The following is a 22,003-nucleotide window of genomic DNA, read 5'->3' as shown; positions in this document are numbered from 1 at the left end:
TCCAATAAAAGGGTTGTAAATGAATAAGTATTGGTAGGGTGTTGTTTCTTTATCTTAGTCTTAATTCTAAGATATTCTACAAAGCGCAGTGGTTGATAACATATTTCACAGTCAGAAGGGCCATTAAGATCATCTAGCCTGGCCTGAATGGCCAGTGTAAGAGCTTGACAGCACTTCCTACCACTACAGCACTTTTCATTCAAGGATCTCAGGTGCTGCCCAAATGTAAGAGTTGAAAAATGAGAGCAGGCTTTAAAACCAGAGCCTTGAAGTAACCAGGTAAAGAAGCAGGAGATGCCACAGACAGAGAGATGCCGCAGATAGTAACAGTGAGCACTTGTACAGAGTTTTTCCCATCTCCAGGATATTCTATGCACTTCAGTAATTAGCCCTCATACTGTGTGAGACAGATCAGCCAGAACCAGTAACCCCCATTTTACAGATGGGGAAACTGAGGCACAAAGGGGTGACACAATGTGCATAAGGACACCCAGGGAATCAGTTGCAGCACTGGGTTAGAACACAGCACTGCCTGGCCCTCTAAACCATGCTCAGCCCTTTAGGTCACTCTGCCTCTGTGCATCGTGAAAGAGATTAATCCAAATGACTTTTAGGGGTGAGTTGAAAGGGTGATTGCCATTCTCAGCCCCTCTTCTGGAAGCTTTTGCCAATCCTCTGACTCATTCTGCCATCCAGCTTTAATGAGACTCAGCAAAGATTAAAGTAATTCCAAACCTTATCAGCTCTCTCCCTTATACAGTCGGCAAACAACAAACAAGCTACTGAGATTAACCCTTCCATGCCCTCGGCATACTCTACTCCAGCCAGAGAGAAACTGTGTGTGACCCTGGTACCAAAGTGCTATGAATCTGATACTCCAGACTTTATGGGAAGTGGGGGGTAACACTCCCACACTGCTGGTAACACTGAATTAAAGAAACTTTGTATGAACCAGCCCTTCATAGCATCACTTCCAAGCAGAAAGAAGAAGCCCAGCTTTCATTTCTTTACTGCCTTATGTGTTCCCTCTACTCAGCCTCGGAAAAGAATCATGGTTTGAGGATCCTGAGGGCAGCCTTTTCCTCTCTACATTTGCCACTATCACAAGCCCCAGAGAAGTTAACTAGGTCAGACCAGATCAGATTGGAACCAGCTCAAATGTTTGCCCAAGTTAGAGCTGACCCTGTCTCAAACTGAATCTTTGTTCTCAGGCATCAGAGCTTTGGACAAACTAGTTTTTCATGGCACCGCAACCTTGATTTTCCAGTAATAGACAGATGTTCACTCCTATGCCTGTCCGATCCCCCAGCTTCAAACTGTTTACACTCAGCTTGCTTCCCTCTACCCAAATCCCCTTTTTCTCACTTGGGTTCTGATCAACCAATGAAATGAGCATTTCCAATAGGACTAGAGTTACAGGACCACATTCAACAAGGCAACCTGGAACAAGCAGCTGCAACATCCATAGATATCTCTGGGCCAAGTTCAGCAGTGACATACACAAGGGTGTGCTCAGATGCCGGGGTGATGGGTGGTGGTAGAAACCCCTAAGATAAACAAATTACATGTTAGCTCCAAATCTCAGAACTGCTCTGATTACTTTGCCTGGTCTTGTACGTGAGATGGCATATTCATGCCCTGCATGTTGACTGTACCTGTTTCTTCCATGAACTGCTGGGAAAACATACCATGGCCCCAACTCCAGCCAGCAGAGCCAGCTGGAGACACCAGGGCCAGACATGCTATATCATCCTAAGGTGCAGCAGAGGCCGAAGGAGCCATAATCCTTTCCGCAGCTCCCTCTGGGGTAACGCTGAGACACCAGCTCAGGGCAGTGCTTATCAGGCATGCTTGGGCCCTAATGGATTCCACACCCTGACATCCCTCTGAGGAAGGTGAATGATCCCCATTTTGCAGATGGGATAAATGAGTCACAGCAAAGTAAAGTGACTTGCTCAGGACCACACAGTGGCAGAGCTGGGAAATGATCCCAGGTCTCTTACCTTCACCACAAGACAATGGTCTGTGTCTCCTTTTTAGGCAGTTAATCTAGTCCATTGTCTCTCAAACTTTCCAGACTACTGTACCCCCTTGACAGGTTCTGTCACAGAGACTCCCTTGGGACTGTCACCTGATGTGCTTAAACTACCTATGAGCCCGATTTCTTTGCCACCTTAGGATTTTCAGAACCCTGTCTTATTGAGCCAGACATGCTAACCTGCTGCAACACGGACCCAGGTCTGAACCACACCCCCAAAGCTGCAGGCTCTAACTGAAAACCACTCAGCAGGTTATCTATCTCCAGCACCCAGACACCCAGTTCCCAATCGGATCCAAACCCCAAATAAATCTGTTTTACTCTGTATAAAGCTTATACAGGGTAAACTCATAAATTGTCTGTCCTCTATAACACTGATAGAGAGATATGCACAGCTGTTTGTTCCCCCGGGTATTAATCACTTACTCTGGGTTAATTAATAAACAAGAGTGATTTTATTAAGTATAAAGAGTAGGATTTAAGTGGTTTCAAGTAATAGCAGGCAGAACAAAGTAAGTTATCAAGCAAAATAAAACAAAACACGCAAGTCTAAGCCTAATACATTTAAGAAACTGAATACAGAGATGTTCCAATAAGCTTATTTCATAGATTAGACTCCTTCTTAGTCTGGGCCCAATCCTTTCCCCTGGTACAGACCTTGTTAGTTCCAAGTCAGGTGGTAACTCAGGGATATCTCATGACTGGCAGCCCCTTTGTTCTGTTCCACCCCCTTTTATAGCTTTGGCACAAGGCAGGAATCCTTTGTTTCTCTGGGTCCCCTCCCCTCCTTCTAAATGGAAAAGCACCAGGTTTAAGATGGATTCCAGTACCAGGTGACATGGTCACATGTTCTGTGGGACCCCAAGCCTCCATTCTTTCCGGCCTGAGTCACACAAACACAGGAAGGCTTACAAGTAAACAGAGCCATTTACAACCAATTGTTCTAGTTAATGAGAGCCATCAAGATCCTAAGCCACCATTAATAGCTCACACTTTGCATAGTTACAATAGGACTTTAGAGTAATACTTCATATTTTTAGCTTCAGATACAAGAATAATACATTCATACAAATAGAACGAACACACTCAGTAGATCATAAGCTTTGTAAAGATACCTTACAAGAGACCTTTTGCATGAAGCATATTTCAGTTACATTATATTCATACTCATAAGCATATTTCCATAAACAGATGCAGTGCAACATCACAACCCCTTTCAGGAGTCTGACTTGTCTTGCGTACCCCAAGTTTCACCTCACTTAAATTCTACTTATTGACAAAATCAGACATAAAAATACAAGTGTCACAGCACACTATGACTGAAAAATTGCTGACTTTCTGATTTTTACCATATCATTCTAAAATAAATCAATTGGAATATAAATATTGTACTTACATTTCAGTGCATAGTATACAGAGCAGTATAGACAAGTCATTGTCTGCATGAAATTTTGGTTTGTACGGATTTGGCTAGTGCTTTTTATGTAGCCGGTTGTAAAACTAGGCAAATATCTAGATGAGTTGATGTATCCCCCGGAAGACCTCTGCGTATCCCCAGGAATATGTGTACCCCTCGTTGAGAGCCACTGATCTAGTCCATCCCTCAGATGCCAGTACAAGGTGATTCCCTATGTATATACTCCAGTGCATTGCCCAGTCTAGTTTTCCCTTTGGGAGATTCTTTCACAGGCTACATGCGTATGTCCCTGGATTAGCTATACACTGCAAAGGTGCCACGTTGGGTGAATGGGGCAGCACCAGCTGTGGGCACCCCCACAACCTCAGATCTGTGCTACGTGAGGCAGCTCTGACAGGGATCTGATCACTTATTTTCAGTAAATTGATGCTGCAGCAGCAGGTGGTTAAGTAACATTATCCTGTGACCACATTCCAACCCACTGACAGTATCGCTGCAGTAAACTGTACCCAGGGGAATGATTTTAAAGAGGATTCACAATGTAATATGCAACCCTTCAGTTATGCAGGTGGACTCATCTCATCTCTCTGAAACAAAGCCCCTTTTAAATCTCTTCCAGTGAGGCACCCTGGGCCAAGTCCTGTACACCCTTTTCATTGAAGTCAAGAGAGCTCTGCATGCAAACTCTATACATGAAGGAGTTATGCCCATCCTCTTGGCATGAGCTAGGGGCCTGGATTCTCATCCCTGTCTGGAATGAGATAGCTGGCACAAAGGGAACAGAACCAGGATTTGGCCCTAAGTCCCAAAGTATCTTCTCCTCCAGACTTCTCTGTTTTCCCACCTCCTCTCTCTTTCCCCACAAAGACTTTTAGAGGTTCCACTAGATCCTGTTTCACACAGCAAACACAAGCAGAAGCAAAAAGAAATGTTGTGGTCCGAATCCTGGTCTTACTGAAGTCAACAGGCCCAGTTCTGCTCTCATACCAATTGGACACCCGCTGAACTCCACTGACTTTGACCAGGTTACTTTCAATTTACCGTAGTGTGAGCCAGGTCAGAATTAGGTCCAACTGGTGTTGTGCCACTGACTTCAGCTGCATCAGGATTTGGCCCTTGTTTATTAGGTCTGTATCAAACATCTCACTTTTGCATTTGTTCAAAGGGAATTACAAGCTGGATAGCAGACAGAGCAATAAATGCTGCAATCACAAGCACTATACCTGATTTCTTATTGCAACAAGGAGTTGGTAAAAAGCATACTCAAGTGCATAGTTAACCTTGTAGCCTCCCAAATCATTCCAATTAGACAGTTTCCTCTTAGAATTTGTTTATCCCTTACTATTGTCATCAGAAACACCCTAAAAAACCTCAATTCACAATGTTTTTGATTATACAGGTGAACGGGAATTTCAGCTCTGAGCTGCTAATCATTTGAATAAAAGCTGTTATCCCCACTGTGCAGAATGACACTGTGACAAATAAGACCAGTGTGGAGGGAATTGCCTTTCCTTACATAAAACGATTCATTATTTTTGTTTTTAAATGGTGATGTGTGCTAAGGTTAAAGACATTGCTCAAGCTATTCACCTAACTGAGTAACGCTGGCAAATGAGCCTCTGGAATAAGATTCACGTCTGCCTCTTCTAAGCTAAGTTTATTCACAGTGGCAAAAAAATGGTAGCCTTAAGGCACAGGTTACAAAAGTGAGGAATGAGACAAGCAGCTTCTTTAAATGCTACAGGCACATCTCAGAACTGTTGTGGCATTTGTGGCTGCCCACTTCTTCAGCAGCCTGGGGCCAGTTCAGGGAAGCCCTGGCTAGTCTAAACTACACCCAGATGGCCATGATCCCAAGGAATCATCTGCCATCTACTTGCCAGAGCACATCATGTTCTGGCTATGCCATCTTCCCCTCTGCCACCAAGAATGACCTGACATGCCCCCTATGCTATGGGCTGCAGAAGTTGCTGGTGTAGGAGTCAGTTAGCCTGACTCTCCGCCAGCAGAGAACACCTCCATGCGGGGGGATTCCCCAGCAGGGAGATATGGCTGCTTTCTAACTTCTTTGCACCAAGATCAATGCCCATCAGGGCCAGAGCGGGGCTCAGGATTGAATTCCACGGTTCTTCTGTTCATCCACATCCACTGATGTGTGAGTGAGTACAATTTGTGCTGCTCTACACATTGTCTCTGGATCCAGTCCTTGGTCTCTGATCAGAAGGAGCTTCTGGCCCTCAGTGTATTGCTCAGGGAGAACAGTGCCATCAAAAGCAATGCCCCATGCTGTCCCAGCTCATGTCCAGTTCATAGGGCGGACCCCCATTCATGGATTGTAACCTCTGAGCAGAATCTTACAGTGTCAGGGAAGGAAATGAAAGTCACAGTGCAGGGAGGGGGCCTTCCGAAGCCTGCCAGCTTCGTGCCACACATGCAGAGATTGCTGACACTGAGGACGGGAATGCAAATCACAAACAGAACATCTCACTAGACAGGAGACATAATGCTGAACATCTGTCACATTACCCTGCTTTTGTGGGAGTCATTGCCCCATGCAGGGGAAATGCAGATCAGGAATTTCACAGGAAGCAGAGAGACTGGCATCCCCACTGTATTCAGCATAAATCACCCTGGTGACAGGCACCCTGCCTGCAATAAGCGCTGCTCCTGGACTCTGTTCATGAGTAATTGCATGTCATGTCTCCTCTCTTACTGTCATGCAAATAAGAAAACCTGCGTCTCCTGTGTGCCGGGACCCAAGTCCTTGTTCCACTTATCCCAGCCCTGCTGATTAAATACAACAGTTCAAGAGGGAGCTTTCAGATAGGTCAGACCTCAGCCTATATGTACTTGTACAGCACCTTGCACAGTGACTCTCAGATCCTTGACCGGGGCACCTGGGTGCTGTTATAGTACAAACAATAAATAATAATATATCCAGTGCTGGAATTTCAGTGGTGAGAACTTTGGGGGACAAGGGAAAAGACGGTGGGCCACTTGCTTTATTCACTTTTGTTTAAGTTGATATCTTAATTTGAAATGTACCAAGTCTCCTTAACAAGGGGAGGAAGGAGGGTTAAAAGAAGAAGCCACTGGCAGGAGTCCTGGGTACCACTTCTTCAGCTCTGATTCACTGCTGCACCTTGATTTTGTCATTTCACTGCTATTTGCCTCAGTTTCCCCATTTATAACATGGCAATAAACAACCCCAGTCTCACAGAAGTGTGAGTCTTCATTCATGGTTATAAAGTGTATTCAGATCTTCAGATGAAAGGTGCTTGAAACAAGGTAGCATAGTCTTCTATTGGCCCATTTCAATTATCCCCATATTGACTGGGTACATGTCATCTCAGGATGGGATGCAGAGATAAAGTTTCTTGGTACTTTAAATGCTTACTTCTTGGATCAGCTAGTCCTGGAACTCACAAGAGGAGAGGCAATTCTGATTTAGTCCTAAGTGGAGCACAGGTTTGGGTCCAAGAGGTGAAGATAGTTGAACCGTTTAGTAATAGTGATCATAACATAATAAAATTTAACATCCCTCTGCGGGGGAAAACACCAATGCAACCCACCCCAGTAGCATTTAATTTCAGAGAGGGGAACTACACAAAAATGAGGAAGTCTGTTAAATAGAAATTAAAAAGTACAGCACCAAAAGTGAAGTCCCTGCAAGCTGCATGGAAACTTTTAAAGACACCATAATTGAAGCTCAATTTAAATGTATACCCCAAATTAAAAGACATAGTAAGAGGACAAAAAAGTCCCACTGTGGCTAACCAACAAAGAAGAAACAGTTAGAGATAAAAAAAAGCATCCTTTAAAAAGTGGAAGTTAAATCCTATTGAGGAAAATAGAAAGGAGCATAAACTCTGGCAAGTGAAGTGTAAAAAAAACATAATCAGGAAGGCCAAAAAAGAATCTGAAGAACAGCTAGCCAAAGAGTCAAAAAGCAACAGCAAAAAAAATCAGAAGCAGGAAGCCTGATAACAACCCGTGAGGCCGCTGAACGATCGAGATGCTAAAGGAGCACTCAAAGACAATAAGGCCATTGCAGAGAAACTAAAACTAAAACTAAACTAAACAAATAAGGCCATTGCAGAGAAACTAAGTGAATTCTTTGCAACAGTCTTCATGGCAGAGGATGTGAGGGAGATTCACAAACTTGAGACATTCTTTTTAGGTGACAAATCTGAAGAACTATCCCAGATTGAGGTGTCATTAGAGGCGGTTTTGGAACAAACTGATATATTAAACAGCAATAAGTCACCATGACGAGATGGTATTCACCCAAGTTCTGAAGGAACTCAAATGTGAAATTGCAGAACTACCAACTGTGGTTTGTAACCTATCATTTAACTCAGCTTCTGTATCGGATAACTGGAGGATAGTTAATGTGACGCCAATTTTTTAAAAAGGCACCAGAGGCAATCTTGGCAATTGCAGGCTGATCAACCAATTTGCCTGGTACTGAAATTAGGCTTAAACTATAGTAAAGAACAGAATTATCAGACACATAGATGTACATGATTTGTTGGGGAAGAGTCAACATGGTTTGTGTAAAGGGAAATTATGGCTCACCAATTTACTAGAATTCTTTGAGGGGGTCAATAAGCATGTGGACAAGGGTGATCCAGTGGGTATAGTGTACTTAGATTTTCAGAAAATCTTTAATAAGGTCCTTCACCAAAGGCTCTTAAGCAAAGTAAGCAACCATGGGATAAGAAGGAAGGTCCTCTCATGGATCAGTAACCGGTTAAAAGAAAGAAAACAAAGGGTAGGAATAAATGATAAATGTTCAGAATGGAGAGAAGTAAATAGTGGTGCCCCCCAGGGGTCTGTACTTGGACCTGTATTTTTCAAAACCTTCATAAATGATCTGGAAAATGGGGTAAACACTAGTGAAGTGGCAAAATTTGCAGATGATACAAAACTAATCAAGGGTTCTGAGTAGGAGCCGTGTTAGTTTGTATTCGCAAAAAGAAAAGGAGTACTTGTGGCACCTTAGAGACTGACAAGTTTATTTGAGCATAAGCTTTCGTGAGCTACAGCTCACTTTATCGGATGCATTCACTGGAAAATACAGTGGGGAGATTTATATACATAGAGAACATGAAACAATGGGTGTTACCATACACACTGTAACCACACTGTACACAGTGTGATCACTTAAGGTGAGCTATTACCAGCAGGAGAGTGGGGGGGGGGACCTTTTGTAGTGATAATCAAGGTGGGCCATTTCCTTAGAACAACACTTCCTCAGCTCTTGTCCCCTAATGCCCCTACTCTACTTGCGCTACATTGATGACATCTTCATCATCTGGACCCATGGAAAAGAAGCCCTTGAGGAATTCCACCAGGATTTCAACAATTTCCATCTCACCATCAACCTCAGCCTGGACCAGTCCACACAAGAGATCCACTTCCTGGACACTATGGCGCTAATACGTGATGGTCACATAAACACCACCCTATACCGGACACCTACTGACCGCTATTCCTACCTACATACCTCCAGCTTTCATCCAGACCACACCACATGATCCATTGTCTACAGCCAAGCTCTATGATACAACTGAATTTGCTCCAACCCCTCAGACAGAGACAAACACCTACAAGATCTCTATCAAGCATTCTTACAACTACAATACCTACCTGCTGAAGTGAAGAAACAGATTGACAGAGCCAGAAGAGTATCCAGAAGTCACCTACTACAGGACAGGCCCAACAAAGAAAACAGAACTCCACTAGCCATCACCTTCAGCCCCCAACCAAAACCTCTCCAACACATCATCAAGGATCTACAACCTATCCTGAAGGACGACCCATCACTCTCACAGATCTTGGGAGACAGGCCAGTTCTTGCTTACATACAGCCCCCCATCCTGAAACAAACGTGATGTGACGGAGAGACTGCCGAGACTCATCAAGCCCTCGGATCGCTACCCCTTCCTGCTTCTCCACGTGGGCACCAATGATACTGCCAAGAATGACCTTGAGCGGATCACTGCGGACTACGTGGCTCTGGGAAGAAGGATAAAGGAGTTGGAGGCGCAAGTGGTGTTCTCGTCCATCCTCCCCGTGGAAGGAAAAGGCCTGGGTAGGGACCGTCGAATCGTGGAGGTCAACGAATGGCTACGCAGGTGGTGTCGGAGAGAAGGCTTTGGATTCTTTGACCATGGGATGGTGTTCCATGAAGGAGGAGTGCTGGGCAGAGACGGGCTCCATCTTACGAAGAGAGGGAAGAACATCTTTGCCAGCAGGCTGGCTAACCTAGTGAGGAGGGCTTTAAACTAGGTTCACCGGGGGAAGGAGACCAAAGCCCTGAGGTAAGTGGGAAAGCGGGATACCGGGAGGAAGCACAGGCAGGAATGTCTGAGAGGGGAGGGCTCCTGCCTCATACTGGGAATGAGGGGCGATCAACAGGTTATCTCAAGTGCTTATATACAAATGCACAAAGCCTTGGAAACAAGCAGGGAGAACTGGAGGTCCTGGTGATGTCAAGGAATTATGACGTGATTGGAATAACAGAGACTTGGTGGGATAACTCACATGACTGGAGTACAGTCATGGATGGTTATAAACTGTTCAGGAAGGACAGGCAGGGCAGAAAAGGTGGGGGAGTAGCACTGTATGTAAGGGAGCAGTATGACTGCTCAGAGCTCCGGTACGAAACTGTGGAAAAACCTGAGTGTCTCTGGATTAAGTTTAGAAGTGTGTGCAACAAGAGTGATGTCATGGTGGGAGTCTGCTATAGACCACCGGACCAGGGGGATGAGGTGGATGAGGCTTTCTTCCGGCAACTCACGGAAGCTACTAGATCGCATGCCCTGATTCTCATGGGTGACTTTAATTTTCCTGATATCTGCTGGGAGAGCAATACAGCGGTGCATAGACAATCCAGGAAGTTTTTGGAAAGCGTAGGGGACAATTTCCTGGTGCAAGTGCTAGGGGAGCCAACTAGGGGGAGCGCTTTTCTTGACCTGCTGCTCACAAACCGGGTAGAATTAGTGGGGGAAGCAAAAGTGGATGGGAATCTGGGAGGCAGTGACCATGAGTTGGTTGAGTTCAGGATCCTGACGCAGGGAAGAAAGGTAAGCAGCAGGATACGGACCCTGGACTTCAGGAAAGCAGACTTTGACTCCCTCAGGGAACAGATGGCCAGGATCCCCTGGGGGACTAACATGAAAGGGAAGGGAGTCCAGGAGTGCTGGCTGTATTTCAAGGAATCCCTGTTGAGGTTACAGGGACAAACCATCCCGATGAGTCGAAAGAATAGTAAATATGGCAGGCGACCAGCTTGGCTTAATGGTGAAATCCTAGCGGATCTTAAACATAAAAAAGAAGCTTACAAGAAGTGGAAGGTTGGACATATGACCAGGGAAGAGTATAAAAATATTGCTCGGGCATGTAGGAAAGATATCAGGAGGGCCAAATCGCACCTGGAGCTGCAGCTAGCAAGAGATGTCAAGAGTAACAAGAAGGGTTTCTTCAGGTATGTTGGCAACAAGAAGAAAGCCAAGGAAAGTGTGGGCCCCTTACTGAATGAGGGAGGCAAGCTAGTGACAGAGGATGTGGAAAAAGCTAATGTACTCAATGCTTTTTTTTGCTTCTGTTTTCACTAACAAGGTCAGCTCCCAGACTGCTGTGCTGGGCATCACAAAATGGGGAAGAGATGGCCAGCCCTCTGTAGAGATAGAGGTGGTTAGGGACTATTTAGAAAAGCTGGACGTGCACAAGTCCATGGGGCCGGACGAATTGCATCCGAGAGTGCTGAAGGAATTGGCGGCTGTGATTGCAGAGCCCTTGGCCATTATCTTTGAAAACTCGTGGCGAACGGGGGAAGTCCCGGATGACTGGAAAAAGGCTAATGTAGTGCCCATCTTTAAAAAAGGGAAGAAGGAGGATCCTGGGAACTACAGGCCGGTCAGCCTCACCTCAGTCCCTGGAAAAATCATGGAGCAGGTCCTCAAAGAATCAATCCTGAAGCACTTAGAGGAGAGGAAAGTGATCAGGAACAGTCAGCATGGATTCACCAAGGGAAGGTCATGCCTGACTAATCTAATCGCCTTTTATGATGAGATTACTGGTTCTGTGGATGAAGGGAAAGCAGTGGATGTATTGTTTCTTGACTTTAGCAAAGCTTTTCACACGGTCTCCCACAGCATTCTTGTCAGCAAGTTAAGGAAGTATGGGCTGGATGAATGCACTATAAGGTGGGTAGAAAGCTGGCTAGATTGTCGGGCTCAACGGGTAGTGATCAATGGCTCCATGTCTAGTTGGCAGCCGGTGTCAAGTGGAGTGCCCCAGGGGTCGGTCCTGGGGCCCGTTTTGTTCAATATCTTCATAAATGATCTGGAGGATGGTGTGGATTGCACTCTCAGCAAATTTGCGGATGATACTAAACTGGGAGGAGTGGTAGATACGCTGGAGGGGAGGGATAGGATACAGAAGGACCTAGACAAATTGGAGGATTGGGCCAAAAGAAATCTAATGAGGTTCAATAAGGATAAGTGCAGGGTCCTGCACTTAGGATGGAAGAATCCAATGCACCGCTACAGACTAGGGACCGAATGGCTCGGCAGCAGTTCTGCGGAAAAGGACCTAGGGGTGACAGTGGACGAGAAGCTGGATATGAGTCAGCAGTGTGCCCTTGTTGCCAAGAAGGCCAATGGCATTTTGGGATGTATAAGTAGGGGCATAGCGAGCAGATCGAGGGACGTGATCGTTCCCCTCTATTCGACACTGGTGAGGCCTCATCTGGAGTACTGTGTCCAGTTTTGGGCCCCACACTACAGGAAGGATGTGGATAAATTGGAAAGAGTACAACGAAGGGCAACGAAAATGATTAGGGGTCTAGAGCACATGACTTATGAGGAGAGGCTGAGGGAGCTGGGATTGTTTAGTCTGCAGAAGAGAAGAATGAGGGGGGATTTGATAGCTGCTTTCAACTACCTGAAAGGGGGTTTCAAAGAGGATGGCTCTAGACTGTTCTCAATGGTAGCAGATGACAGAACGAGGAGTAATGGTCTCAAGTTGCAATGGGGGAGGTTTAGATTGGATATTAGGAAAAACTTTTTCACTAAGGGGGTGGTGAAACACTGGAATGCGTTACCTAGGGAGGTGGTAGAATCTCCTTCCTTAGAGGTTTTTAAGGTCAGGCTTGACAAAGCCCTGGCTGGGATGATTTAACTGGGACTTGGTCCTGCTTTGAGCAGGGGGTTGGACTAGATGACCTTCTGGGGTCCCTTCCAACCCTGATATTCTATGATTCTATGATTCTATGAAATACTCACCAGCAACCACACACCACACAACAGAACCACTAACCCAGGAACCTATCCTTGCAACAAAGCCCGTTGCCAACTCTGTCCACATATCTATTCAGGGACACCATTGTAGGGCCTAATCACATCAGCCACACTATCAGAGGCTCATTCACCTGCACATCTACCAATGTGACATATGCCATCATGTGCCAGCAATGCCCCTCTGCCACGTACATTGGTCAAACTGGACAGTCTCTACGTAAAAGAACAAATCAGACGTCAAGAATTATAACATTCAAAAACCAGTCAGAGAACACTTCAATCTCTTCGGTCACTCGATTACAGGCCTAAAAGTTGCAATTCTTCAACAAAAAAACTTCAAAACCAGACTCCAACGAGAGACTGCTGAATTGGAATTAATTTGCAAACTGGATACAATTAACTTAGGCTTGAATAGAGACTGGTAGTGGATGGGTCATTACACAAAGTAAAACTATTTCCCTTTGTTTATTCCGCCCCCCATCCCTCACTGTTCCTCAGACGTTCTTGTCAACTGCTGGAAATGGCCCACCTTGATTATCACTACAAAAGGTCCCCCGCTCTCCTGCTGGTAATAGCTCTCCTTAAGTGATCACTCTCATTACAGTGTGTATGGTAACACCCATTGTTTCATGTTCTCTATGTATATAAATCTCCCCACTGTATTTTCCATTGAATGCATCCGATGAAGTGAGCTGTAACTCATGAAAGCTTATGCTCAAATAAATTTGTTAGTCTCTAAGGTGCCAGAAGTACTCCTTTTCTTTTTGCGAAAACTAATCAAGATAGTTAAGTTCCAAGCAGACTGCGAAGATCCCTTTCTCACAAAATTGGGTGACTGGGAAAGAAAATGACAGATGAAATCCAATGTTGATAAATGCAAAGTAATGCACACTGGAAAACATAATTCCAACTATACATATAAAATGAGGGAGCCTAAATTAGCTCTTACCACTCAAGAAAGAGATCTTGGAGTTATTGTGGATAGTTCTCTGAAAACATCCACTCAATGTGCAGCGGCAGTCAAAGAAGCCTGCAGAACGTTGGGAATCATTAGGAAAGGGATTGATAATAAAACAGAAAATGTCATATTGCCTCTATATAAATCCCTGGTACATCCACATCTTGAATACTACGTGCAGATTTGGTCGCCCCATCTCAAAAAAGGTATCTTGGAATTGGAAAAGGTTCAGAAAAGGGCAACAAAAATTATTAGAAGTATGGACCAGCTTCCATATGAGGAGAGATTAATAAGAATGGGAATTTTCATCTTGGAAAAGAGACGACTAAGGGGGATATGGTAGAGGTCTAAAAAATCATGACTGGTGTGGAGAAAGTAAATAAGGAAGTGTTATTTATTCCTTCTCATAACACAAGAACTAGGGGTCATCCAATGAAATTAATGGCAGCAGATTTAAAACAAACAAAAGGAAGTATTTCTTCACATATTGCACAGTCAACCTATTGAACTCATTGCCAGGGGATGTTGTGAAGGCCAAGACTATAACAGGGTTCAAAAAAGAACTAGATAAATTCATGGAGAATAGGTCCATCAATGGCTATTAGCCAGGATGGGCAGGGACAGTATCCTTAGCCTCTGTTTGCCAGAGGCTGGAAATGGGCGACAGGGGATCACTTGATGGTTACCTGTTGTGTTCATTTCCTCTGGGGCACCTGGCATTGACCACTGTCAGAAGACAGGATACTAGGCTAGATCAACCATTGGTCTGACTCTGTATGGCTGTTCTTATGTTCACATTCTCAGCAGCTGCTGACTGACTCCTGCTAACTAGTTTTGGCACTTGTGGAGGTGGAAGTGGGATAGAAAATTGGGATCTGAGGTACAAAGGTCCTTCAGGTAGAGCCCACCAAACCTGGGGAGAGGGCTTGGGTTGTCATATTGTCAATGACAAGGGCTATGAAAACACTTAGATAGAAGAAAAGGAGGACTTGTGGCACCTTAGAGACTAACAAATTTATTTGAGCATAAGCTTTCGTGAGCTACAGCTCACTTCATCAGATGACATGCATCCGATGAAGTGAGCTGTAGCTCACAAAAACTTATACTCAAATAAATTTGTTAGTCTCTAAGGTGCCACAAGTCCTCCTTTTCTTTTTGCAGATACAGACTAACACAGCTGCTACTCTGAAACCTTAGATAGAAGAGAAACTTGTATTCAACACTTGTTGTGTTGGAAATAGAGAGAGACTAGAGAGGCAGAGAGAAGTGTAGTGAATACAAACAAGCTGAAGCTGGAGAAGAGGATGGCTCCAAGGACTGGGAATGAGATGCAGACACGTTCACTTCTAGATTACTAGCTCAGACAGGAGGTGGTCTCTGCTCAGCTCCTAACAGACAGGATCTACATCCCACAAACCACGTCCCTAATTGGCTTTAAATCAGCTGCCTTGGCTGGCAGCCTCAGCTCAGAAACTATGATGGGTCACAAAATCTTACTTCCCCTCACAGCCAACATGTGATCACTCCAGGGTCGAGATAAACTTCACATCTGGATACCTCTGTTGTCTAGATAAATTCCATCTCCAGCCAATCCTTCATCAACATAGAATTAACTTTTAAAATCTGTTTCAGTTACACTGAAGCTTAACAGAACTTGCTTTGGGTTTGAAGAGTGCCACAAAGAAGGGCAGAGTTGCACCCATTGATTTTAATGGTATACCCCTGTAAGAAGACAGTACAACTTGGCCCACTTTAGCTCACTGATATGCAGTTTTCCTCCAGCACCATCTCAAATATAAAATTAATGTACCAGGCAAGTACATCTATCACTGAAGACAATGTGAATTGTATGAATGTGTCTGACAGCAGAATTTGGTCCCATATGTTTGACAATATCTCCCTTACATGTGTCACTAAGCGCTGATGGAGTATTATGAGTAATACTGTTTGTTATGGCTTTAGCTGCTCTTTAAATTATCAAATTGTTTGGAAGCCAAATTTGGTCGCCTATGAGTGTATTCATTACTCACGTTTGCTGAATAGTTTCAACAGATACATTTTCAGACCAGAGGCTCTTCATTAACAGTTTACTTTGATTATTTGCACCTTTTGTTCCATGATCTTAAAGTGCCTTACAAACAATTAAGTCTCACACTGCTCCTGTGGAGAGACACGACCTGCAATTTAATGATGGGAAACTGATCTGAAGAAATTAAATGATTCATCCAAGGTCACATGGGGAATCAGTGGCAGAGTTGGTAACAGAACAGTGGAGTCCTGACCATTAGTTTTGTAAAATCATGGACAGTTTGGGGAAGCACCAACTGACTGGGGCAAAAGCAAATGCAGTATCTGTTTCCAAAAATGAAAGTGTGATCCTGGCAGTTACTGACCAGTCAGACCACGTGCACCTTGTTAGTATACTAGGAAAATGATCCGATTACTTCAGAGGTTTTGCTGCTCTGGTGACTCAGCAATGGAGAAGTTCTCTTTCTAACAGACCGGGAGTGATCTCTTCAATGAGCTACTTGTCTTTGTTTCTCTGTTCTCTAGGTCTTGCAACTGCCACCATGGGGGCTCTGCTGTGGGATCTCTTGCTGCTGTGCTTGTTTGCCCACGTGCTCGGCGACTGTCAGAGGGACTGTCTGAGCTGCAACAGACACTTGTACAACCAACAGGACAACTTCAATGTTCTCGTAAGTCAGTCAAGGCCATAGCCTCACTCACTCTCCAGCGACTGACATGCAGATGTCCCAGGTGCACCAGTAATGCTGCCCTGTCCTGATGTTACCAGCATTAGGAACAGATAACATAAGCAATCACCCAGAGCCACATCAGGAGGTGGGGGGGCAGTAGAATTGGTAAAGTGCTTCACGGGAATAAATGAGCCCTTCTGTCAGGGTTCCTTCCCCACTCTGAACTCTAGGGTACAGATGTGGGGACCCACATGAAAGACCCCCTAAGCTTATTCTTACCAGTTTAGGTTAAAAACTTCCCCAAGACAAACTTTGCCTTGGCCTTGAACAGTATGCTGTCACCATCAAACAAAGAACAGGGAAAGAGACCACTTGGAGACGTCTTCCCCCAAGCCCTACACACCCCCTTTCCTGGGGAGGCTTGAGAATAATATCCTAACCAATTTGTTACAAAATCATCAAAGACCCAAACCCCTAGATCTTGGAACAATGGAAAAAATCAGTCAGATTCTTAAAAGAAGGATTTTATTAAAAAAAAAGAAAGGTAAAAATCATCTCTGTAAAATCAGGATGGAAAATACTTTATAGGGTATTCAGATTCAAAACACAGAGGATCCCCCTCTGGGCAAAACCTTAAAGTTACAGAAAACAGGAATAAACCTCCCTCTTAACACAGGGAAAATTCACATAAAACAAAAGATAAACTAGTCCGCCTTGCCTGGCTTACCTATACTGGTTGCAATATTGGAGACTTGAATTAGGATGGGTTGGAAAAGATGGATTTCTGTCTGGCCCCTCTCAGTCCCAAGAAAGAACCACCATGTAAACAAAGAGCACGAACAAAAGCCTCCCCCGCCCCAAGATTTGAAAGTATCTTGTCCCCTTATTTGTCCTTTGGGTCAAGTGCCAGCCACTGAGGTTCGCTGAGCTTTTTAACCTTTACAGGTAACAAGATGTTGCCTCTGGCCAGGAGGGATTTTATATCACTGTATATAGAAAGGTGATTACCCTTCCCTTTATATTTATCACACCTTCTATCCTTCTCTTTTTGTTTGTTTGTTTGAAATATACCAGGGTCATCTTGAACCCCATAGTGAGATCCCCACCTGCACCCATCCACTCCAGAATCCTTTATACCTTTGCATTAGCAGACAGGGCAGCCCCATGCAAAGGATTCTCAGGAGCATTTGGAAGTAAGGAGGGAGATCAGATCCGTTCATCTCCTAGGGCTTCCAAGGACAGACCTGGGGGCTGCTTTGTAGGAGAGCTATATTATCTATGAATGTGTCAGACATCCAGCTATATTTTTATGGCTACAGATTAAGATGATCAATGGCTAGAGGGACAGTCAAGTAAATACAAAGCATAGAAACAAAAGGCCTGATTCTGAGCTAGCATGCCCTGGTGTAAATCAGGAGTAATCCTATTGAAGTTAATGGAGTTACACCAGTGTAAAACTAGCATAGCACAGTGGTGAATCAGGTCCATCCTTCTCTTCTCTGAACTTGTTAGGAGCCCTGGAAGGCACCTTAAAGCTGGAATACTCTGTGGGACCTGTCTGTTTGGCACAGCGTACCTATAACATAGCACTGTGTATAGCTATGGCATTATATACATGGCTAGCAATGGTAAAGGCCTGTGTTTTAAGAGCAGCAGGTCACAAGTTCGCACCCAGATGTCACATGTGTGCAGGTCAGTTAGACACTGAGAGGTCTTATTTCCACCCACAATCCTAGAATTTCTGAGATTGATTACACTAGGACACTTGCTTCTTGGATTTTTGATACTATAGCAAAGGGTGCATTAAAAATAATGCAGAAAGACAGGCTTGCTGGGGCTGTGGACACACAAGTGGGCTGTTTCTATCTGATATGTTGAGGGCCCCCATGGTAATCAGAAAGCTGAGATCTTGGTGTTGTCAGCTTCCCACCCCCCAAAATACGGTTGCCAGGTGTCTGGTTTTTGACCAGAAAGTCCAGTAGAAAAGGGAACCTGGCCAGGTCTGGTCAGCACTGACCAGACACTAAAAGTTTGGTTGCCTACAGTAACCAGCCTCTGACACCAAGGCTGCTGTAGCCTGGAGGAGCACTCAGGAAGGGCTTGGGTGGAAGGAGGTACCAGCGGCTCCCCTGTCCTGCCCCAAGCATGACTCTGCCTGCCCCACTCACCCACCCCCAACTGCCTGCGCCCAGAGTGTGGCTCTCCTGCCCCACTCAGCCCCCCTGCACCCCACCCCTGGAGCACGGCTCTCTCTTCCCCCCCTACCCCAGTCACCCTCCCACCCTCAGAACCCAGCTCTCCCTCCCCCGTCTTGTCCCCGTTACTCATCCCTGGAGCCTGCCTCTCTCTCGAATGTCCTGCTCCAGTCACCTCTAGAGCCCTGCTCAGCTGGCAGTGGGAGGGTGGTGGAGATAGCAGCGAGTGATGGGGTGGGGCGGGGAGAGGAATAGGAACAGGGGTGGGGCCTTGAGGGAAAGAGGTGGCACAAGGGGCGGGGCCTCAGGGGAAGAGGCAGAGCAGGGGGTGGGAGAGGTTCCAGCGCTTAGTGTCCGGTTTTCACAAATGCGAAAGTTGGCCACCCTACCCCAAAACAATCTCTAGGCCCAAACTGCTCATAGATAGAATCTGAGCCATTTCCTGATGTGACTTTGTTCTGAGGACAAAAGAGTTTTTCAAAGTGTCAACCCTCGAGTCAGCCCAGACAGAGACAAGACTGTTGGGAGTGATAGGGACACTTAATTACAGCACCTAGATCACAGCTGGCTTAACCAAACATTTCACTGCTCCCCCACTATTCTACTGCAGCTTTAAGCCCATAGAGAAGAACGGTCCTGCTTTTCTTCTTCACACTTCCTTCTCTCTCTCTAGCACAGCGTTTGTTAGGCAGTGAGTCCTGACCAGTTTTATTGGCAACAAGGTGTTTGAAAGGCCTTGTCTGGCTCTATAAATTTCTGTTGAAGTTTATGTCTCACGAGAGGTACCACAGAATGCACCGGGCAAAGGAGCGGAAAAGCCCAGCTCATAAAAAACAAGTCTCAATAACTGCACCCAGGAGAAGGGCTCCTGTAATTTGCCTAGGGAGTTACAGCTGGTCTCAAGGAGAGTCAGGATTTGATTCCCGTCTGGTACATATTAATAATCAGTGGGAAGTGGCTGATAGAATGCCCATCTGTATGGGTCACGGTAGCTTCTATTACTTGGTGTCTTGGGCAGAGGAAGAATTTCCAAGGATTTGTATTTACACTGGAACAGGTGGATAAAAGGCCTGAAGTAACTCTCACCCCCCTATCACAGGGTTGAGGTGGCAGAGCTGGGGGATCTAATGCACCAGCTTTACCGTGTCTCTGACTTCAGACTGACACAGTCTGCTAGGATACCTGCTGCACTGAGAGTCCTGATCCACAAACACTCATGTTCAGGGCTGGCTTTAGATGCCTCCTGGTGCTGATTGAAGTGTCAGGGAAAGGGTTTACAAAGTTGGTCACACTAATCTGGGCACATGATGATGACAGATTAGGCCAAATGAATCCTATTGCTGAATGCAGATTGGCTGTGGTTAGTGCTCTTATCCGTACAACTGTTTAGATTCCATCCAGTCTCCTGCTCCCTGCGTCAGTGGCAGTAAGGGGTTGTGCAGGAAACCTGCTCAGCCGCTCCCATTGCCTAACAGGGACCACTCTGGCCGGTTGAGCTCTGAAGAGCCAATTATTCATATCAATTTTAGAGTGCAATCTGCCTTCCCACTCCAAGCTAGGGCTGGACATGGGTTACAATAAGGGAGGTGTGGGGATACATAGCTAAAAGCCAAGGGAGAAATATCCCTCTTCTACCAGGCTCAAGGGAGCAGAACTCCCCACATGTCCTCCTCAGTTCCAGTTGGGTTTGGGCAAACTTTGCCATCCCTATTCTGTTTCTTTCATACAACCCTGTGCACTGCAGCTAGAAGGGAAAGTGCTAAATACTCAGAGAAAAATAGTTCTCATGTGATTTCCAGCATCAGCTGTTTAAATTCAAAATGTCTATTCTTCATTATTTGTATTACTGGGATGCCTAGAAGCCCCAGTCATAAACCAGCACCCCTTGACAAGGTGCTGTACAAACTTAGAATAAAGAGACAGGTTTCAGAGTAGCAGCCGTGTTAGTCTGTATTCGCAAAAAGAAAAGGAGTACTTGTGGCACCTTAGAGACTAACAAATTTATTAGAGCATAAGTTTTCGTGAGCTACAGCTCACTTCATCGGATGCATTTTTTAATAAGAATAAAGAGACAGTCCCTGCCCCAAAGAGCTTACAGTCTCAGTAATGTAAGCCAAACTTTTGGACGTTCATCTGAACCTCTGTCCCCTTTCGGAAGCTCAGCCACAGCTAATGCAAACCACAACTTACAATAAAGGCGTTGGCCACATTATAGTTTCATGCATGAATATTACTCTGAAAAGTATTTTAAGTCCCATCCTCTCTTTTACATGTAAAATAGTGCATTGAAGACACACACACAAAAACAAACATCTTGGGCTGAATCCAGCCTGGGTTGGTAATGATCAAAAGCAGCTGCTGCCTGTTTGGTGGCCTCTGTGAAACACTCTTGGTGTCTTTACACCCCCTTTCCAGCACCCAGATACCCCTAACATAATGGACAATAGCTAGTCCCCTTTCTCAGCATTCTCAACACAGACACCAACAACTGCATGGTCCATGGAGGGTGCATGGCCATCTGACTCCCAGAAGTGGTCTCTCCTCCTGGGCAAGGTTGAGACATGGCAAAGGAGGAAGCTGACACGATCATTTCTCCTGTTGTAAATGTTCTGGGGATAACAAGAGGACTTCAAACTCCAGGGCTGTCAAGCTAGCAGTAAGTGCATTCAGAATGGAAACTTTTAATTGGAAAGGAAAGAATCAGCATGTCAGACCTGACTCCCCGACCCCAACAGACATGAGCCTTGGGAGCTGGCGCGTAACTTTATAATCTAGTCTTTAGACACATTTTCAGAAACAATGCTAAGCTTTGCTAGTCTCCTGAGTCACCCCCAATCTAACTTGTCTCAACAACTCATCCCTGTTGCCAGCTGTTTGTCCCTCAGGACTCAGCCATACACGTACAAATGAAAACTGTCTTTGTCAAGACGTTCTGATCTGATTCAACATGTAAACTGATTAATGAGCATTACTTAGTTCAGAGCATCTCCTGATGCAGATCACACATGTGGAGAGGGGCAGAGCAGGACTGGAAGGATAGGAAAAAGGACATTTCTATCCTCCCTAACCTATGATGGAAATGAAGGGCCTGATCCCAAGAGGTGATGAGTAGCTGGCAGTCAGTAGGAGGTGCACTTGCTGACCACTCTCTGGGTCAGGCCCTAGCTTTCCTAGGGAAGTCTGGGTGTCTAGATCAGTATCTTCTCATTCCTTGGTTATTACTGCTCCGATCTTTCTAGCCTGTTGTGCAGGAAAATGAGACTTGCCTTCAGCACTTGATTAAAGAGCACACAGGCATGAGAGCCATTAAAGACTCTGGCCAGTACTTTTTCACAGTTCATAATGCTTTCTTTTCCTCTCTATTGATCCTCTGTGACAGCCTTGGTAGGCG

The 22,003-nt window shown here is 45.2% G+C and overlaps 1 protein-coding gene across 1 annotated transcript in view; it reads left to right on the top strand.

The window, feature by feature from the left end:
• Positions 1–22,003, top strand: part of PNOC (prepronociceptin) — a 49,341-nt gene that overhangs the window by 5,627 nt on the left and 21,711 nt on the right. The window contains exon 2 of the mRNA XM_038393721.2: positions 16,275–16,417. Within this exon, the coding sequence (XP_038249649.1) occupies positions 16,275–16,417 (143 nt within the window). The remainder of the gene's footprint in view (positions 1–16,274; positions 16,418–22,003) is intronic.

Source organism: Dermochelys coriacea, chromosome 3, assembly GCF_009764565.3.
Source record: "Dermochelys coriacea isolate rDerCor1 chromosome 3, rDerCor1.pri.v4, whole genome shotgun sequence".
Taxonomy (NCBI): Eukaryota; Metazoa; Chordata; order Testudines; family Dermochelyidae; genus Dermochelys; species Dermochelys coriacea.
This window is presented reverse-complemented; position numbering and strand designations above follow the sequence as displayed.